The 21,875-nt window shown below is 48.9% G+C and overlaps 1 protein-coding gene across 2 annotated transcripts in view; it reads left to right on the top strand.

The window, feature by feature from the left end:
• The window catches only part of GALNT18 (polypeptide N-acetylgalactosaminyltransferase 18), a 275,266-nt gene that overhangs the window by 228,919 nt on the left and 24,472 nt on the right, over positions 1-21,875 (top strand). Inside the window, exons 7-9 of one of the 2 annotated variants that reach the window (XM_081153870.1) lie at positions 1,298-1,483; positions 8,501-8,638; positions 13,465-13,560. In XM_081153870.1, the coding sequence (XP_081009996.1) occupies positions 1,298-1,483; positions 8,501-8,638; positions 13,465-13,560 (420 nt within the window). The remainder of the gene's footprint in view (positions 1-1,297; positions 1,484-8,500; positions 8,639-13,464; positions 13,561-21,875) is intronic. The other variant, XM_081153869.1, reaches the window with a different exon arrangement.

Below are 21,875 nucleotides of genomic sequence, written 5' to 3'. Positions count from 1 at the left end.
CTAACCTGGGGAAATTAAGCTAAATCCCAAACTGACCTTATCTTGGATGAAGACATATGGTTGTTGATGGGTACCTGTTGTAAGTCTAAAGATCATCCACCAAATCGTCCAGTTGACAATACCTGACAAGTGTCCACTGCTGTCCACCAAGAGACCTTCATTACTTTCCCTCAGAAGCCCCATTCATCAGCTCCAACCAGGCATTTCAGAGTCATCTCACATTTATTGATCTCACATGACTGACTGACTGATTAAGCATCAATCTTTTATTTATTCAACAAGTACTTATAAAGGCCTTATCTTAGGTGCTAGAAATGAGAAATGAATGACATATGGGCTCTGCCCTCTAGGAACACAGGGTGAGGAAAGGAGGCTGACCTATCAGCAGGTAAGTTGTGTATCAGGAGCTTTTTGAGGGCCAGAGGAGGAAGCTATTGGCTCTGTCCCAAGAACTGAGCAAAGACCCTACAACAGAGGGGTCATGTGGCCAAGGTCTTGAGAGATGATATTTTTTCAGCTGGAGAAAGCATGGAAGAACATTCTAAAATTATAAATAGAATGGACAGAAGCCTCAAGGCACAAAAGGATGTGCATGTTCCGGAACACTGAAAGTTCGGGGTGGCTGCAATGATTGTGGCAACAGCTCCAAAACACTGTCCCTTGATGCTCAGAATGCAAGGTCATTAAAAAATTCTTTTCAAAATCAGATTGCATTCTGTTCAAGCTCCTACTCACCACAGCCATTGAGAAGTTTAATATCACCCTTTTTTGCAGCTCCCTCTCTCTTGGGTTCTATCAGAACTTTGGGCCCAGGAAAGATGGAGTAGGAGAAGGGTGCCTACTTTCTCCCCATGGTGCTCACTAATCCTTGCCAAGTCATGTGGTCCTTGTAAAGATAACATCTCTGCTGGAAGTCCCTGCTGGTCCCTCCATGTCAGCACTCCTGCAGGGACCATTATCAGGGTTTTGTTAACTTCTCTTTCCGGGTCAGGAGAACTCTGATCTTTGGTCACAAAATGCCTTTTCTCTTCTTTGGAGGGGTGAAAGGGGTGGAGAAAGAAGGCGTATTAATTATTTGCAGGTAAATCCACATGTCAAGAAATAAGACATGAATTAATGACCCAATAACCTCCTTGGGTAGGAGTAGAAATAAGGTACAGCTCACTCCCTTTGCAGGCTATGGTCTGGAGAGACAAGGTGGATTCGTCCGTGCTTACGTTGAGTGGTCACCTGTGGCCTGATGTAGAGGCACAGAGTTAGGTCTGGGCACTGATGAGTGGCTCTGTGTCTTCTGCAGGTGTGGCAGTGTGGTGGGAGCGTGGAGGTCCTGCCCTGTTCTCGGATTGCCCATATTGAGCGAGCCCACAAGCCCTACACTGAGGACCTCACCGCCCATGTTCGCAGGAATGCCCTCAGGGTGGCCGAAGTCTGGATGGATGAATTTAAAAGCCATGTCTACATGGCATGGAACATACCCCAAGAGGTAGGGAGCCCCTCAGGGATGGGTTTCTTGGGGGTTGGTGGGAAAAAACAAACAAAAAGCAAACATGGGACTAAATCCTTCCCATGGGCCAATGAGAGTCTTGAGTGAACTTTTAACCCCAAAATATACTACATGTGGAAGAAAGGGGGCTGAAAATGAGGCACTAAGCCATGATACCCCCACCCCCATCCCAAGCCAGCATGCTTGAAGGAAGACTTCTCTCCAGACCCTAGTGTCCTCATTTTAAATGAGAAAATTTGACCAGGTAGCTCCAAGGTTACTTTATATTTTCAGGTTCTCAGCTTCTCTGACATTAGGTTTCATGGCCCTGACTTGGAAATATATCAGGCATTACCAAAATCACAAAATGCACTTTGCTCTCCCTGTAGATAGGGTTTATGCTTCTCCATCAAATTTTTGGTCAAAGAAATAAGGAATGTCCGTGTGCCTTTGGAATTTCTTGAGCTACATGGAAGGAGATGTGGTACACTCCCACAGGGACCCTCAGGAGGAGAAGGGAACTATTCTGGAAATTTTCAGGCTGGGTCTAACCTTCACAGAACCCCATCATTGCCTGCCACTGTCCTCTATCCCTCTAGCCACCTACACTTAAGAAGTGCAAGAGAGACAACAATGATTCTCTAGTTAATTTACTCAGCCATTTCATGTGACATATGGAAATGACCTTGGACCGCTGAGTTGGAAGAACCCAACAGATGCTAGCCACAGGATCCCAGCAAGCTTAGCAACCTGTCTGCCTGGAGATCATTGCTTATGCTGCATTCTGTGTGAGACGGAGCTGTTGACAGCATGACCGCCTCCGTTCCTCCCAAGGCCATGCTTCCCCCTGGGAGTCCTTTAGGATGCCTCAGCTCTCTCTTCCTAAAAGGGAAACGATTGACCTTTGCTTCAAGTTTCCATATGAAGCCCTGTTTCCCCATCTCTCTCATAAGCTAATGTTTCTCTGGATGAGTGATTGAGAAAGTAGGTTGGGCTATGGGTACAAGCTTTTAGGCAATCTCCTCCCTGCCACCAGCGCCACCACGAGATGGGGAAGGGGCTCAAGCTGGGTTGCATACTCCCACTACCAGGGAGATTTCAGCAGTTTGGAGGAAGAATGAGAAGCCAATGAGTACCAGCTGGAGTGTGCTCAACCCTAATGAACCAGCCCCAAGATAGCATCCCTGACAGTGGGAGTGTTTCTAGGGAAATAGTGGTGCCTTCTGGACCCATCTGTGGCTGTGGGCGTTGGATCACAGTCTTCTGGGCAACATGCTGAGCCCCGCTGTGGGTGGCCTCTGATAGAAAGATGTTAAAAACACTTGGAATTTCCCAGGAGCTCACCGGTGTGATGTTTTTAAAGGCTCTGCTTCCTGTTCATACTCCTGACTCCTTCTCTCTGTACCCCAAAGCTGCAAACTTTCTCCCCCAATTGCAGCTGCCAGATGTTGAAGTAGATGGCAAATTCAATGCGAACCGAGTGAGTTAAAAATAATTGGAAAAGCATGAAACTCACTGTCCATTTGTGACTCTCCAAGGGGGTCATTCAAACCAAGCGAAGGGGGTGGGGAGGGAGTGGTGGTGAACACCAGAAAGGCAGATGAGATATGGGAGAGTCCAGGATAGAGCCTTAAGCGGAGAAGGAAGGAGGTCTCTTGACTCCTTTGTTCCTTTCTATGCCCAAACTCCCTCTTATAGCTCTTATCAAACTTCTAGAAAGAGTCAACACTTTTTCACTTCCCATTCACTTCTCAAGTCACATCCCAATACTCCATCAAAGCTGCTTTTGACAGTCATCATGGACATTTTAAAGTCTTTAACCCACAGGATCCCATCTTTCCTTGTAACTCTGTGCTCCCTTGGTGCAGTGATTCCACAATGTCCTCATCTCTCCCTAGTTGGTTGCTCCTAATTCCTTTTGGGCTCTTCTTACTTCCACCGGATGTGTAAGTGTCCCCAGGGATCCATCCTTGGCCTCCTGCTCTCCTTATGCACCATCCTTCTGGGTAGTCCCATCTACTCTTGGGTTCTGCAGCCACCTATCTGTTGACAACTTCCTGATTAATATCTTGAACCTTGTCTTTAGCTTCAGACATACAGCTGACAGCTTCTCCTGGGTGTGCCCATGGGCACTTCAGACTGAATTGGACCAAAACCAAGGACATCTCCCCCACTCCCAAGCCTGCTCCATTCTTATTCTTTGTCTCAGTTCCTGATCCCACCATGTGCCCACACATATGATCTTGAAACAGCATCTTATTCTAATCTTTCTCTTCCTCAAGCCCCATTCCCAGTCCATCACCAAGCCTTCCTCTCCGTTCCTGCCTCTCCTTATGTCCAAGTTCAGGCCTGTCTCTTCCTCTGCAACAGGCTCCACCTAGACCCCTTGGCTCAAGTTGTATCCTCCTCAAACCTTCTCTCCACACTTCCCCTAAGTTATCTCATAAAAAACTCTCAGTGACCATATCGCCCTACTTAAAATTTTTAAATGGTTCTCCAGAATATGACACAGATCTAAGGTGTCCACCAGCCCTGTTTTGGAGCATCTGCAGCTTGCCTGGACTGTGGGAGCCGCCCATAGCCTCCTGCCCATTTCATGCTGTTTCTTGCGTCTGTGTGTTTGCCAGTGTTGTCCTCTGCTTGGAATTCCCTGCCCCAAACCTCTCCCCCAGCCCCCACCCTTACCAACTCCCCTCCATCCTTTTAGACTCAGCTCCAGCGACCTCTCCTCTGGGGAGCCAGTACCAGCTGGGGAGAATGCTTCTTTTTGCATGGATGCCTCTGTTGTTGCATCACCACCCTATAAAAGAATGTTCTATTATCTGAAAGTCTCTCTCAGGCCAGTGGCTCTCACATCTGGCTGGACTTGAGATTATGACTGAATTCGTTTGGCAGAGGGCAAGGGATCCCTTTTTGGGGAAGACTCAGGGATTCTAATGTCTACCCAAGCTGAGAACCACCTCACTAGACCATGAGCTCCCTGGGGCCAGATTGTGTTATTCTTATTTGTGTCACCATGCCTAGCACAAAGCAGGGCATGTGGTCAGAGCTCTTCATTAACAACTGAATGCTTATTAACAACTGAATCTGCTGGCCATGTGTGTAATCCCGTCCTCCCTTGCTCTGTACTCCTCAAAGCAGGTCTACAGACCAACTGCATCAGAATCGCATGGAGAGCTTTAAAAACACACTGATTCTGGGTCCTGTCCTTGAAGAGTCTGACGAGTAGATGTGTAGTGGTGCCCAAATCTGTAAAACGCTCTCCAGGTGCTGGTTTGGGGCAGTCAGGTTTGGATAATACCCATTTAGTTCATCCTGTTCATCTTTCCAAGCTCACCTTTAGCATCACCTACTCCAGGAAGCCTTCCTTGAGTGCTCACTTCCTTTTCCCCACCATCCAGGCTGCCCCACACCATGAGATAGACTAAGGGTCCTTCCTCTGTTATCCCTTAGCACTCTCTCTTCCCTCCATGCTTCACACTGTGTCCAGAGAGTATGTTTACGTATCTGGATCTTCCGCACTCTCCTTTCTGGCAGACTGTGACTTCTTCCTATTTGGATACACAGTGCTCAGGGCATCACCTAACACATACTAGACACTCAATAAAGATGAGTTGAAAAACAAAAGAGAGGAAGTGTGGATGCTGCATGGCCCGCATGTGCCCAGCTGCCCTTAAGGTGGTGACGCCCCAATACTGTACCTTCAGCTCAGTCACAAGCACATCTGTTTTCTGTTTACTTAACCTTCTGTCTACAGCATCGTAGCTGCAAATGTACAGCTGGAACTCCCAGTGTCTGTCTTGAGAATGAAATAAGTTAATGTATGAAAAGACTGACCAGTGCTTGGCAAGTGGAAAACACTAGATAAGTATTAACTCTTGTTGATGTTATAGCTTATGCCTTCTGCATGTGCACCCCAGTTTTAAGATGCCCTTGCTGGGCACTTGTCCTCTGCTGCTTCCTTCTATGCTGAATCCTCCCAGACTATGCACTGGACAGAAATGACTCTCATCTGCTCCCTCACCATGCCCAGTCTCAAGCATATAAAAACTAGAGGAGCCTCCAGCTCTTACTTCCTTCTACTTTAATTGAAAATCAGTTTGCTTGTCAACAAACAAAAAGTCAGTGTGCAGCAAAGCCCTGAGATTTTCTTACACAGGGTTCAGGAACTCTAGATCTATCACTGCTGCTTCTTGCCTGAAGGCAGGCTGGGTGCCAGGGATGACTCACCGTGGTATTTGGGCAATGGCCCTTCTTTAGGTTTGGTCAAAGGAATTGTATGTGGCTGCACACACAGGCAGGAATACTGGACAGCCTCGTGTGTGGCTAAGTGTATTAGTTTTCTAGGGCTGCCAAAACAAGTTACTACAAACAGAGTGGCTTAAAACAACAGAAACATATTTGCTCACAGTTCTGGAGACCAGAAGCCCAAAATCTAAGTGCTGACAGGGCCGTGCTCCCTCTGAAGGCTCTAGGGGAGGATCCTTCCCTGCCTGTTACAGCTTCTGGTGGCTCCTGGTGTTCCTTGGCTTATAGATGCATCACTCCAATCTCCACCTCTGTCTCTGTGTCCAAGCCTCCCTCATTTCTCTTATATAGATTCTGGCTCACCCTAATCCAGAATGATTTCATCTGAAGTCTCTAATTAATTATATCTACAAGGGTCCTATTTCCAAATAAGGTCATATTCAGAGTTTCAGGTAGACAAAAATTTAGAGAGGGGGACACTCTTCAACCCACTCCACTAAGTATTCAGCAAAGGAGAAGAGGTACGTTCATTGTTTTCTAATAATAAGGGCCAAGGTGAACTGCTTTGAGAAAGTTTGCTTATTTTTCAATTTCTGCGTCCTGCTTTGGAAGAGTTTGATGCAGTTTTCAGTAAACACACAGTGCAGGAGTGCTGAACCATTAAAACGGAAAGTCTTAATTTGATTAACAAACAGGAAGGGGAAAGGGTCGTGATATCCAGAAATCCAAGCTGAGGAGAGCTCTGATTATTGAGTCTCTTAGAAGTCAGAGTACAGATGAACCCCTGACAGGCTGTATCTCTCCCACCTTCGATTAGATCATAAAGAAGGAGACAAACTTTCCCTGGACCTCCTGTGTAGAAAGTTTTCTCACGGGAACCCAGAATTTTAGGAAAATACAGAGACCTTCTAGTGGCTCCCGGTAAAAGCTGAGACACAGTGTTAATTTCTCATCATATAAAGGCAATTATAGCATGAAGGGAGAGGGCCCGGGTCCAGGTAAATAGCTTTGCGATGTAAGGATAAAGCTCAGACAAGTTTAAAGGGTTAGTACTTAACAGGTCCCTTGGGGTGATGTGGGGTGGGGTGGGGGTGAACAGATTACACTTACTGCCAGTTGCTGTGTTCACCACTTCATAAATATTGTCTTCACTCAGGCTTATTAATGTAGTTGAGGTGAAATTTAGGCCAGGGGCACAGAGATAAGTCAAGCATGTTCCCTGGTCATAGGGAGCCAGGAGCCAGCAGAGAAGCTAAGTTGCAGTTGCTGGGAGGGCACTAGGCAGGAGCGGAGAGTAGACACATTATAGATGAGTCATCAAGAAGTACTCCAAAGACACATCCTGGCTGAAATTTCTCCCTAGGACCTTAAACCCTCAGGCTGAGGCAGGTTCAAATTTTTATATCACCTGCACTCTGTTGGGCAAAAATACATGCATTTCTTCTATATTTACATTTTGTTTTTATTCAAGCCCCATTGCCTGATATCAGCCACTTGTTATGACCATGTTCAGACACATGCAGCTATTTTTGCAATTTTTCTCAGAAATTTCAGACTTAAACTCTGTCGATTTCAGTCCTTTCCAAACCCCAGTTACTTGATCCCCAGAGCTGATGCTAGAACCAGTGTTCACTCGGCCACCCTGTGGGCCACCCTGTCAGTGGGAGAGCTGTACTCCCTCCCTGTCTTCCTCCGTCTCCACTCCGGGCTGCTGTCTGATGAGATGCCACGGTCCGCAGCTCCATGGTGCCATCCTCTGAGCTGTCACTGGGTCTCCATTTTCTGCTGTGGCATCAGCTCTTTCTCAGCCTATCGTGTGCCCTGTTCAGTACCTGGTGTGCTGGCTCAGGGACTCTCCAGGCTCTCCACTCTGCTCTGGGACCCTCTCCCCCTCACTCAAGGACACATTTGTGCCTCCATTACTACTCCTTGCCTGCTGCACCCTGATGGCTCAGAGACCACCTTTCTGATACACCTGGGAAGTGTGGAACACAGGGACTCTCTGCACTAAGACCCCCAGCTTAAAGAGTCAGTCTGCTTCTCTCACAGGACTTGGCCTCGGGCCCTTGCAAATTCAAGGGATATGGTTAAAAGAGCACACTCCAGACCCAGGTTGATTGGGTTCAACTCTCTGCTCCATTTATTAACAGTGGGACTTGGGCAAGTCTGCAAAGAGGTCACTGAACCTCTCTTTGTCTTAACTCCTTGTCTGTAAAATGAGGGTTCTATAATGCTACCTCCTGGGACAATATACATAAATATAAATACATCTAAGTAAATAAATATAAGCATGCCTGTCTCACACAGAACAAAGCCTAACTCGCTGTTACATAAGCCTCAGCTGTCATGACTATTAGAAACAGTATTAGATCAACTCTTTCCCTTCCGTTTCCCTCTCCCCCACAACCCAGTCTCTCAGCTTCTCTCCTGAGGTCAGATAAGCCTTACTCAGACTGTATTCCTCCCACTCTCATCACCTATAGCCAGACCAGCCAGGCTACAGCTTTTTGTTTGTTTGTTTGTCTTTTGTTTAAAATGTAAAGATTTGGCATCTTCATGTGCAATGGCCTTTGATGACGGTCCCCATCAGTGCTGGCCTCATGTTTCCTAGTCCAAATGGGTGGGCTGTGGGGTTAAGGTACCTGTAGGAAATCTGAGTTGAGTTGCCATGTCCCTTCACTAGACAGTGTCCAGGGATCCTGGTTGGGGAGGTCTGGGGAGAATCCGTGCCTTCTCTTGGCTGCATCTCTGAGTTTGCACCCCATGTAGGACTCAGGAATTGACATCGGGGACATCACTGAGAGGAAGGCGCTGAGGAAGCAGCTGCAGTGCAAGACCTTCCGGTGGTACCTGGTCAGCGTGTACCCAGAAATGAGGATGTACTCGGACATCATCGCCTATGGGGTGGTAAGGAGCAGGCCCTCGGGCTCCATCCAGCGCAGACAGGGCGGCCACACCACAGGGACTCCCTTGGGAGGGTGTGACCCCCTCCCACAGGCTGGTTCTCCAGGACAACAGAGGCCCAGCACCAGGGAGAGCCAGGGGAGAGGGGGAAAGCGCCTCTCGGCCTCCACACAGGCCCTGCGGTAGACCTGCAGTGAGAGGCTGCTTTCCAGAGCTGCCTCAAGAAAGTCTTTGCTTTCACCGCCCAAACCTCCCCAGTCCCTTAGAGGGGTGCTTGCTGTCTCTCATATACTCCTAAGCAATTCAGCTCCAGCCCGAACCTGAATATTACATTTGATGAAACAAAGACCTGCAATTAGGTTAAGATGGCAAGGCCACGTGGCAAACACCTATTTCCCCCCAGGCATGGGTGCCTAAGGTCCCATCAGCCAGCTTGCATGACTGCTCACACAAATTGCCTCCTGAAAGGAGTTCTGGGAAATATAACCTGGAGGTTGCTGTATTTTGAGGGGTGTTTTAGTACTGCTTGTTGATTGGCACAGAGCAGTGCCCCCGGGGGAGGCAGCAAGATGGAGGGACAGAGCACAGGGTTTGGATCCAGGCGGACCTGGCTCTAGTCTTGACCAGCACATCTCCGGGCAAATGTGTTAATGCCCTTGGGCCTCAGATTTATCATATGGTAAAGGGGTCGAAGAAAGTATATAATATATAAGTGTATTTTCTATCTAAGGTTAAAATACTTTGAATGTGATAAACTCTCCCATTCTTCCAATTATCCCAGGACCTTAAAACTCTTATGGTAATTTAAATGATACCTGATTGATTTGGGGATATCTCACCTGATTTTTGCTGAGTGAACAAACACATAAAGTTTTAGTACTGACAGTTAAGCCCTCAAACTACCCCCTGGGCTACCTACCTCACCCCATGTTACAGATGAGGAAACAGAGAGGCAAAGTGACTTGCCCATATTTACGCAGATAATCAATAGTAACACTGAGCCTGAAACATCAGCCACTGATACCTCAGTTCCTCCCTTTGGAGAGTGTCCCCTCAGACCTTTGTGATATCCCAGGGTGAAGGAGAACTGAGGCCTCTTCCTTTGATGGCCTGTGGTCAGGACTGAGTTCAAGGGCTGCCCCAGCAGGAACACAATGGGCACTGCACCTGCCTGGGGGGGAGGGGAGGAATCCCAGTGGAAGAACTGGCCTCAGTGTGCTCTGTGGGCCTCCCAACTCTCAGATCCTTGGATTCTAACCGAAACAGAGCCGAGATCCCAGGAACTCCTCCTCCCACCTCCTGCAGGGTCTCTGTTGTCCTAGAGACCAGCCTGCAGGAGGGGGTCATATCCTCCCATGAGAGTCCCTGTAGCATGGTTGACATGTCCTCAGAGAACTGCCCAGTGGCCTCTTGCCTCTCCACTTCTCAGTCTGGTGTAATCGAATGTCAGAAAACTCCTCAGCTGGTGCTGCCCAGCAGTTACCTGAGACTCTAGATCCTGCCCTCACCATGGAAACACATTGGACTGTGAGATGCCCATTAACCCCACCTACCTCCCCAGAACCATTCTGATAGTTGCTACTGGTGCCCCAACTCTGCCCATACCAAGTTATGTGTGCTGCTTGGCCATTGTTGGACCCAGTCCAAAAAGGACAGTTAGGCAAATGTGACTCCAGAGAAACCTTTGGCCCAAAACCTCAATGAGCCAGGCCAAACAGTATTAGCCAAACTCAGCCAAAGACACAGGGAGAGCAGTAACAGTGGAGGTGTGTGCATGTAGCCATTGCAGCTCTGGGTCTTGGCCAAAGGCATTCTTGTCTTCCAAGCAAAAGGGTCCCCTCTTACAAGCACATACAGCAGATTGACCATGGAGCCCTCTCTTGGGGCTGACGGAGGTCTCTGACCCCCTGCATGTTCATCTGCCAGACACTGTTTAGGGCCCTGCCAGCTTCCCCCCACTCCTGCTTCCTCCACAAGCTTGGCTCTGATATGAGCAGAGAGATGTGCTTGCTTTTCAAGAAGCATAACGAACCCTCTGTGGGGGCAATAGGGTGAAGATGGGTGAGGCAGGGTGCAGCTGCAAGAGCAAGAGGATTTGCTGGGGCTGGAACACTCTTCCTGGTGGTTATTTTTATTCTGAAATGGAGAGACCAGATGTCTTCTCAGATGCAGAGTTTCTCGTTCCCTTTTCCCTTCCAGCCCATGCCTCAACTACCTTGCTCAGGTCAAATAACCCCCTGGGACTGTCAGTTGGACCAGTGTCAAGTGTATATAAACCAGCCCATTAATCCACTAATAGGTCCCATTAATGACTCCTGCAGGCTGACGGGCCTGTGGACCCGTTGGATGGGCCTGGGTTTGCCCTGGATCATTGAGTTCCACGTCTAGGAGACAGAGTGGCTTTGGATCAGTTCCAGCTCTGGTGCTGACAGTAGAGGTGGAGCAGCATCTGGAAACAGACATGCTGGCTTCTGAATGGCAGCTTTGCTACTTAATCACTGTGTAACCTCGACAATTTATAAAACCTTAAAGGTTCTAGTCATACTGTTTCATGGGGCATCTTTCAGTCTCAGGATTGTCGCTATTTGCATGATTGAAAGACCTTGGACTTGGAGACAGACAGACTCCAGCTCTGCCACTTGTCCAACTATGATGCCATTCATTTGTTCATTTCATTCATTCATTGCACCTGTATTTACTGTCTGCTGTGTCCCAGAGCTGGCCCCTGAGGAAGACTGAGATCTATCTGGTGACTGACGAGTAGAGGAGACAGGCAAGAGAAGAGGCAAAGAGAATACAGTGTGCGAAGTGCTACACTAAGAGACATGCAGGTGCAGGCGCAGGTGGAGCATAGTGCAGGGGCCTCGCACACAGACTTGGGTCAGGAAAGGCTTCCAGAGTGGCAGGGAAACTGGGAACCAAAGGCAGAGAAGGACTTGGTCAGGCAAAGAGAAGGCCAGCGCAGAACATCCACGCGGTGGGAACAGCATTACAGACAGAGTGGGGAGGCAGAGCTCCCTGCTGGACCATGCTTCCTTCACCCTTGAAAGCGATAACATTACCAATGGGGCTGGGTTGTTTTGAGGATTAGGTGGAATAACGAATGCATGGAACACACTTCAGTGGCACGCGGCCCATAGATGCAGTTATAAAAGTTGGTTTCCCTGAATGGCTTTCAGGTTATGTTGCGTTGTCCAAGACTGTACAGCGGGAGCCAGGATCCCATCCCAGCCTGTCTCTGGCAGCTGTGTCAATAGACCAGCTGCTCATGGGAGGCTGATGACACAGCCAAGGTGGACTTTAACCAGGGAACCTCCCACATCCTCACTCAGAGGCTGACTTTGAGGTCCCAGGGAGAGCCAAGTCTGAAATCAAGGGCCTCTGGGCCTCTCTCTTTGAAGGACCAGTTAGCAGGTCTCACTAGTGGTTACAGTGCTGGGCTTCAGATGTGACACCCACCGGTCCATGGGCCGTGGGAGAAGTCCAGAGTGCTTGCGTATGCTCCGCCCACACAGGCCTGCCACGCAGTTGGTTTATCACAGAGGATTTGCTGCAGAGATGCTTCTGGGGCCCTGACTAGGGAGCTGGCACATGTTCATATTTCTTCAGAACCTCCAAACCACAAGTGTGAGATTGAGCTGCTGTCACCCAGTAAAGGAAAGGAAGCTCAATAGAAGAGAATTTGACTCTGTTCTTTGTCCCCTGTCAAGAATAGGGTATGCATAGACCACATGTACCTCTGGTTATCTGTTCCATTTCACATCCCTTAATCGGGGTCATTGCACTCCTCCTGCCACAACCCATCAGGACTACCAGAGCTCAGCCACTTCCTGTCGCTGGCTTTCCCCAATAGATGACCCACCTGTGATCCATTGCCCTGGTCTCCCCCTGGATGTCGATTTCTAGCCTCCTGTTCTAAACAGAGTGCTTTGATTGCTAAGAAAAATTATTTAAGCCAGCTCACATTAAGGTGGGTAAAGATGCCACAGACTCTATTATGGACACACGGGGACGTGGGCACTCAAGCTGGGAAACCACGAAAACCACAGCAGTGGCCAGATGATCTCTCTCGTCTCCAATTCTCTCTGCCTTGTGCTTCATCTCCTCCTTGATCACAACTGGATTTCTCTGCTTGCATAAGGCCCAGCAGATCTTCCACACCCAATCTAAGTGGCCTTATAATTCTAGTGGTCACCACATTTATCCTGTTGATTGTCTTGTGCCTGTAGGTGAGAGTAAGAGTTACCTCTATCTTCTCCTGCTCCCACCCTGGCCTTCTTCTCTCTATTCACCTGTCAAACCCCCCACTGTGGAGAACTCTCGTCAATGGGGGGCCTCCACTGGGGCCTGGCCAACCACTGCTGGATCTGCCAGAGGCAGAGAGGGCCTGGTCCCAGGTCCCCAAAACAGCTAGCATGTTGCCCACTTCCTCCAACCCTCAAGAGCAAACACTTCTATCCAGGGACCTCTGAAGGCCATTGAGCCACTCCTGTGGAAATGGGCGGGGGGGGTGAGAAGCCAAGCACCATCTTGTGTGTGTGCATGCAGGTGTATCTTTTGTTTTTACCTAGACTGACTCAGCTCCCCAGACCCAACTTGCTGTTTAATATGTGAATGCTTTTCCTTCAAAGGGGCTAGTCTTAAATTAACCTCAGCACCTTTATGCAAAGCAAAAGCTGGTGATTATTGGTTTCCATAGAATTCGAGGGGCCTTGGGCTGATTATGGAAATAGAGCCTGTGTCAGTGGAAAGCTTGTTTCTCCTAATTTAATGCATTTGTTCCTCTGTTCCTTTCTCTTTGGTGTGGTCTCCCCTGCCCTGTTGTTCAGCTGCAGAACTCTCTGAAGACTGATTTGTGTCTTGATCAGGGTCCAGACACAGAGAACGTTCCCATCCTGTACATCTGCCACGGAATGACGCCCCAGGTGAGTGCTTTGAGAGTTCCCTGCTCTGGGTGTGCATGTGTGTGTCTGGGGGAAGGATAAACTCTGGCACAGCTACTCTGGGGCCAGGGGCCTCAGGGACTTTTTGTTAGGAAGTGTACTAATAAGCAAAAGAGGAGAGTTACACCTGCCTTGCCTAGAAGGAGGCTGGGGGAACAGATGCTAGGATGCTGGGATCTTCTGGTATGGAGAGCAAGGAAGTCGATACATTTCTAAAGAGGAACACCTGCCTCCTCTGGGGAGACCATGGGTAAGTCACAGTCCTGGTGGTTCTGGCAGCCATGCCTTACCCAGGAATCCCCCAAACTCCCTGACACTGAGAGCCCCTTCAGCATGCCACTGCACAGCCTCTAGGTTCTGTCCTTCAGTAGGTCTCAGCTGGGGCCAAGATGTGTAGCCATAAGACCCTTTCTAGCACTTAGGACGTTCTCCTGGTGGAGAGTGAAGAGCAGCTACCAGGAAAACAAGTTGCCCTCTCCCACCAGGCCCACAGCCGAGGTGCACAGATGTCAGTGCCCAGAGGTAAGGAGGCTTGAAACCAGCCTCAGATCAGACACATTTCCCAGAACAGGGAGGTATAAGGACTCCACTGTGACAGGAATTTGTTGAGTCTGGCCTGCCCAGTGAGCTGGGAGAGCCAAAGAGGGCTGGGTCATCCTGGAGATGGGTATGTGTTCTTGGCCAGAGTTCCTCCATCCCCTGTGTTATTTCCTAGGACAGCTGTAACAGAGGACCACAGTCTGGGTGGCTCGAACAACAGAAATGTATTATTTCACAGTACCAGAGGCTAGAAGTCCAAGATTAAGGCTTCAGTAAGGTCATGCTCCCTCTGAAGGCCTAGGAAAAGACCTGTTCCTCTCTCCGAGGTCCTGGGAGTTCCTTGGCTTGTGGCAGCAACCCTCCAACTTCACATGGTGGTGTTCTCCTTGCTCACATGTCTGTGATGCCAGTCATATTGGATTAGAGTCTTACCTTATGCCACTATGACCTCATCTTAACTAATGACATCTGCAACAACTCTGTTTCCAAATAAGGTCACATTTGGAGGTACTGAGGGTTAAGACTTCAACATAGGAATTTTGGGGGTACACAATTTAATGCACAGCACACCCAAAGGAGAAGAATGTGGCTGGGAACCTAGCTTTTCATGCCGTGGCTGAAAAGCCTTCATATGACCTCCTCTAGCATTTCTGTTGCCAGAACTGGTCACATGGCCCTGTCTAACTACAGAGAATGTCGGAAGTCACAGTTTCCTGCCGGCCCAGGAAGCCTGGTCTTTATCACACAACTATAGATATTTTCTAAATCAGTTCCACCTCTGACAAGTAAGAAAACAAGAGAACAGCATCTGGGGATGTGAACTGATGTGCCTGAAGTCACACCGTAGTTACCGGCAAAGACTGGACTAGAAAGGATGCCTATATTTCGACTTTCAGTTTCTCCTCCAGTTTTATTCATTGAATATATAAAGCTTGTCTTCATATTTTAGGAAGTTTCATTTCCCCTGAAGAACAAATTGGTCTAGTGATAAGAATGTTTTTTCAGAGCAACTTGTCACACAGCCCACAGCAGGGCCCAAAGATATTAGGGACCCAAAAACACCTTGGTTAGAAAGTGGGGCTGGGTTCTCATCTGTGTTTAAACCCTTTGAGAAATCCTGATTAATTCTGTTAAAAAGTTTACTCTGATATAGTTGTGATATACCCAGGTCTCAGGGAAGGCCCTGGGTAAGGGAAGCATAGTGTAGCTAACCAAATCAGTGAGGGGAAGCTGATGAGAAGCATGCTAATTCATTAATGAGTAAATGTAACCATTTTATTTAAATTAGCAGTGAATTTCAAGCAATCCTCAAAATAACTGAGAATATTAGTTCTAATTAGTGTAACAGCCTGAAAATTTCTTCTGCTGGGAAAAATACAACAATGGGGTCTCCCCACAGACTCTTTATTTATTTATTCAATTAGTCACTCATTCACTCACTCACTCACTCATTCATTTGCTCATTCAAGAAACATGCATTAAATATTTTATGCCTAGAATGGGACAGACAAAGGCAGCTTTGCCCAGGCCCCTGACCTGGAGAAGTCCCAGTCTGGAGAGAGAGGCAGGTACTTAGATCATTACAGTTCATATAATGCAGCCACTTGCAACTTACTGCCCCAAACCACCTTCTCATTAGCCCATCAAAGGAGAGACTGTGGGACAAGACAGTGTCTGGGGACTCCTCTCATTCTTTCTGCCTGAATCTTCTAGACTGTAAAAGGCCCAGGAAAAAAGAAAGCCCTTTTCCTGTGGGGAGGTAAATTCTTGGCTGTAGAAGAAGGAATATGAAAGAGACTTTAATTCCTTCTCAAGTTTTTGGAATACGGAAGCTGCCACATTTATGCTTCAGGAAGTGCTTTTTGACTCAAGGTATAAAGATTAGAGTTGAGTTGAAAGAAGTATTCTGTTTTTACCCAGAGCTGAAGTCTATGTTAGATCAGGCAACGTGATTAATAAAAGTAAGAAAAGTATTGAATTGTAGATGGACTTTGGTACCTTTGCTTTTTGGAATTTCTGTTGAAATTTCTTTTTCATTTATTAAAGTTCTTACTGGGCTGTACATCTACGGGGGGGGGGGCGGTGAATGAAAACACCTGCGTGCTTCTCTGTGTGCTACTTCTCTAGACACTGCTATTTTCACACGGGGTCATAATGTCACCATCACCCCTCCCCTGCTGGCCATTACCCAGTGGCAATGCACGGAATGTCAGAGGCCTCTCGTGGATTGTAGTTGAAACCCCAGATCTTTCAAGTAACATCTTAGAGACAATTGAAAAGGTTTTACTTTGTGGGCCAAGAATTCAAATCGTCAGCCACTTTTCTGGGACCTTTGGGAGATTTCTCCACTTCTCTGTGATTTTTATTTATAAATAATTTAGAGTGCCAGGCACAGAGTGGCTGTGAGGTTTTGTAAAACTTCCCTGAGTTTACTCGTTGGCTCTGACAGGATGAAATTGTGCTCCCCTCCCCCCCCACCACACGATTCTTTGTGTGGGGTTGTATTGCCCCTGTGCCCACTGACAAATGTTCGTGCGGGGCCCTGACTGGGTTACAGTTTGAGGGGAGCCCCCACCAGCCCTGCACTATTTGGGGTCTATTCCAGATAGAGTTATTTGGGTCTCTTTATTTACTGGCCTCTGAGCTATAACCTCGCATCATTCCAGGGGCCACCATTCATTCCCTCAGGATGCAGTGAGTGGTGTCTGGGGGATGCAGTGGGCTGGCCCCTGCTCTCTGCACTCCCTCTGGGCGGCAGCATTCCCTCAGCTCCTCCTGGTGGCATTTTAACTTTCACAGTGCAGGCTGGATGTTAGGGGGGAGTTTTCCTCCAGAGGATCTGGGTCAGTGACAACACCCTCACGAGCTTGGGGTCAGGCAAGGCTGGGACCTAGCCCAGTTCTGCCCATACCACATGTGTGATTGGGGCAGGTGACTTAATCTCACTAGTGCCCAGTTATGCTTTAACTTGTGAGCTCAGAACAGCAATACACACTTCACTGAATTATTGTGAGGGCTCTGCTGGTCTGTATGTGACAGCTGTTAGCCCAGCACCCAGAACATGCTGGTAGGTGTTATTAGGTCACACCTAAGGGCAGGCTCTCCGAGGGTGAATAAGAGGGGTGCTCGAGGCTGGGAGGAGAATGGCTGTCCACCTGCAGTCATGCCTCCCCCCACCCCAGCCTAGGACCCCCAGGGCTGCCACGGTTCCCTTCATCCTTACAGCTCTTTGAGACATCCATGGAGACCAGGTGCCTGCTGCATCCTGCCTGTGTCCAGGGCTCAGGAACTCACTCACTCTGTCTGCTCATCAGTAACTGATGACTGAACGTTTCCACGTCCCTTTTGGTAGCTGCACACAGAACGGAGCCGGTGGCCCCGATGCATCACTCAGTGTGGGGTGCAGACACCCAGGGAGGGGGCGGACGGGTGTGCTGGGCACACACAGATTGGTGCCGCAGCAGTAACCTTCTCTCTCCCTGAGTGATGTGAGCGCTGGGCTGCTCCCCCAGCTTCAGTGCTGAAAAGCAGAGCCGTTTGATGTGTTACTCATCCCACATGACATAGTCTTCACATCACGTCCAAATTCCGCAATTAGAGCGGTAAGCAGCGAGTTTTGCCTGACTTTTATTAAGCTCCCACAGGCTGGGGAGAAGCTGTCATTAGAAGCACCACAGTGGGCCAGCACTGAGGAAATGGTTCTGGCTCACTGCCCAGAGGGAGGCCAAGCCTCCCCCCACCCCCGCCATTCTTTGGAGAGCTTTGCTCCTCAGGCGGTGGTGGACATGGGGACAGGTCCCTGAGCCAGGGAGCTGAATTTAGATCTCGATGCAGCTCTGTTCTCTCTGACAAGTCACTTCATCTCTCTGCGTCTCAGCTTCCTGGTCAGGAAAATGGCATGGGAGCTGAGACTTAAATAAAGTAACAGACCCCTGTGTACCTGGCACCAAGCCTGGCACAGGACTGGGCTCAGCGACGTTAGTTTCTTGTTCTAATTAGGGCAGTCTCTCAACCATTTTTGAGAGCTTGCTAGTCTGCCTGAAGATAATAATGCTAACAACAGTTTACATCTATTTTCTCACTGTTCCTAAGCATCTTCTTAAATGCTTTGCATGTATAATCTCAGTTAATACTCTCAGCAGCCCTTGAAAATAGGTACTGCTCTTACCCCATGCGTGTAGGGGAGAAAACTGGGCCTCAGGGCAGTTATGTAACTTGCTCAGGGCACAAAATTACCAAGTGGGGAAACTGGTTGCCTGACTGCAGAGCCTATGCTCACAGCCATGCCTCAGGGCTGCCTCCTGGTTTCACTAAATACGTGGCCTCTGCTCCCAGGACTGGCTCTGGACAGAGACAGGACACTAAGCTTCCACAGTGGGGAGTGATGAGGGCTGGGCATCCAGGAGGTGTCAGAGCACGCATGATGGATGAAGAAATGCTACAGTGAGAGATCAGGGGAGGGAGTAGCAGATTTGTCCAACCACCCCATATGATCTTCTTAGGATCTGAAGGAAAACTAAGTGTAATTTGCAGTTTTCTCCCAGAAAGATCTTATGGCAGGTTCCCGAGGCTGGGCTGAAGGAGATTTGAAAATACAACCCCATCGACACTGCCCTTCCTTTCCACCCTAGGCCAGGACACAGAATATAGGTGGGTCAGCTCTCTCTCGACTCATGAGGGTGGTCTACGTGTGCTTCTTGCCTTTGGAGTTTCCCCTCTTGACGCCCCCTCCCCCTCCAGAGGAACTGGGGCAACCCATCTCCCCATCGGAAGCTTCTGGTCTCAGCATTCCAGGGCCAGTGCATCAGAGCCAAAGGCCTCCACTCCCCTCCCCTTCTTGTCCGTCAGGTCTCAGCTCACTTCCTTAGGCAGGCTTTCCTGACCACCCCATCTGAGCTGCTCTCACTTACTAGCCTCAGATCCCTGCACCCGACTGATTCCTGTGTCACAGCTCTGTAATTGTACTCACAGTTGCAGGTTATATGTGAACTTGTTTACTTGTTAATGGGTTCTCTTCACTACTAGATCTTGAGCCAGGCCAGGCGTAGCTCAGCGGTTGAACATCAACCTATGATCCAGGAGACCACGGTTCGATTCCCTGTCAGGGCACATGCCCAAGTTGCACGCTCTCTCCCCAATGGGGGACCTGCAGGAGGCATCCGGTAAATGACTCTCTCATCATTGATGTTTCTGTCTCTCTCTCCCTCTCCCTTCCTGTCCCTGAAATCAATAAAAATATATATATATATATATTTTAAAAAGATGGTCTTGAAGAACTGCATCTGGGGAAAGCCCAGGATAAGAGCAGTGAGCCACCAACAGAGTATAAGTTATAAGCATTCGGTGTCAGGAGAGAGTCTGCTCTTGAGCAGCACAGGTACAGTGCCCACCCCACCAAGAGACTTCCTCTTTTACCTGCTGGAGCAGGAAGTGGGGAGGTTTCCCCACAGTCCACGTGGGTGCTCCACTGCCCTTGGCACAAAGCACAGGCCCTCAAGAAGTGGTCTGCATTACTCACTGCCTGTGGCTGCTGTTTCTTAGTAGGGTGTCAGTCGCATTTAGGGCAGGGCAGTTCTTCACTGTGTGGGACTGTCCTACTCAATGTGGGGTGTTTAGCATCCCTGGATCCTGAAGAGCTGTGCTGTTAATGTTGGATACAGATATCCCCATGCATTTCCAAAGGTGCCCTGGAGGAAATGGTACCGCCCCTAGCTAAGAAACAGGCTTTGGGATTTGGGAATGGCTGAGTGGGGACGTCTGAATGGTGTTTATATCAGGGCAGCTTAAGGATATACTTGTTTATTTCAAGAAAGTTCCTAAGTAAATGTGTTCAGAATATATCATGGGCATAAACAGATTCTTAGATTTGATTTTCCCAACTAACTCCATTGTCACCACACCGCCTCTGCCCCAGCTGCTGAAATCTGTTTCTGGCTGCATGTCAGTCCTGCCAGCATAGAGCCTTCGTGGAGTCCTTGAGGTTAGCACTGTGTTAAGCTGGAAATTTTAGCAGAGCTGGGCCCTCTAAATCAATCACCAGAACAGCTTTACTTTTTTTTCTTGCTCAGAAATACACCATTAAATGCAGGAACACGTGTGGGAGGGGAGGTTGGCTCGGGTGAAGGACACACTTAAAAAGAAAATTTTATAACATTTTTTTCTGCAGGAAAAAAGACTTGCAGGTCTTAATTCTTGTAGAACCGGGCTATAGAACGCATTTACAGCTCTGCGGTATCTCCAGCTCCTCGGAAAATTCCGGGCTGTTCCAAAGTCACTCGATCGTATATGCCTGGAGCATTATAGATGCTTAACAGATGCGTGTTGGATAAAGGAATGAGTAGACTCATGGAAGATTAGAGGCTTTTAGATGATGACCACGAAATGGACTGAGTCAGGGTTCACCTTCTCAGGCCCTCCGTGGGCTCTAGGGTGGCAAGGTTCGCCCTGGCACCTGACCCTGGAACACAGCTGCATTTCCTCTCCCAAGATATACATGGTGGTTGTGGAATATCTGGGAGTACATGGTAGCAAGAGCCCCTCCATCCGGGGAAGTGAGTGAGGGGGTAGAGTCAGCAAGTGTAGACTCTGCTTCCCCAGTTCACCCTGATGGGACAGAGAAAGGGGCTGGCCATTGGGAGACCTGTGGAGTCGAGAGAAGGTGTGTATTCTGACTTGCTTTTTAAGGAAAGCAGTAAGGGAGCATGTTCTGAAGCTGAGAGAAAGAAGTCAGTAGAGAAAGAGGTTGGATGTATGGGGAGAGAATGAAGCATCATTTGGGGGGTGAAGGCAGGGCAAGGACAGGAGAGGATGGAGTCCAAGGCCAGTGGGGTTGGCCCTGGAGAGGCCGGAGGGCAGGGCAAAGGGAGGTTGGGGAGGAGCAGTTTCCAGGCTGCCTGGCAAGGAGAGCCTGAGGGATCTGGTTGTTGGAGCAGAGAAGCTTTGGAAATCCTGCTAAGGGGGCCTGGCTCAGAGGCTGCACAGGCTGAAGAAGGTGTGGAGGGGCCCAGTGAAAACTGAAGACAGGAGTCTGTGGTGGGTCTCACTGGCCCAGTTCCGTGATTTTCTTGATTAGCAGCCAACATCCAGGGAACAGATGTAGAGAAGGCAAACAAGACTGCAGAGGTGAGATTTACAGGGTGCCGAAGGCAGAAAGAACAGGAATTACAGACTTGAAGGAGCTGGCAAGGAGGTAGTTGAAGGAATTTGGGTGCAGCCTTTCTAGGGACATGGACATGCCAGGAGGAGATGAAAGTAGGGAAGGAAAGGAATAACGGGTGTTATTCCAAAGGTCTCCATTAGGCTGATGAGCAGGCATTTGGGAAGTAAGAGAGTGAGCAGTTGAGATTAATAGGTAGTTGGGTGAAAGTAAGGAATGGAGGGTGGGATTTCAGGGGTCCAGCAGTTCAGGCACTAACAGCTGGGTCTGCCTCTGGGTAGCTAAGGTGGAATCCAGTGTCCCTCCCTGGAACAGAGGCCACGGTGCAGGTTGGGTCATTCATTGTCCGAGACCCTGAAGTATTACCCAGTGGAATGTAGAGGAAGCCGTGAGCCTGATGGCAAAGACCTTGGTGGACGTGGCAAGGTGTCGGGGACACACTGGGTGCGGAGAACAAAGTGGACAGAGCATGATGGTGCCTGAGCTCGGAGGCTCGAGATATTTTTATACAGGGATGGTGGAGCTGGGGTGCGATAGGGGCGCCGCAGGGAGAGGAGAGTGTCTGCTCCGATTTGCGTCTCTGATGGCAGAATCAGCAGAT

This window comes from Miniopterus schreibersii, assembly GCF_964146895.1.
Source record: "Miniopterus schreibersii genome assembly, chromosome: 12".
In the NCBI taxonomy this organism is placed as follows: domain Eukaryota; kingdom Metazoa; phylum Chordata; class Mammalia; order Chiroptera; family Miniopteridae; genus Miniopterus; species Miniopterus schreibersii.
The sequence above is the reverse complement of the archived record's forward strand: the minus strand, read 5'-3'. Positions and strand labels throughout refer to the sequence as shown.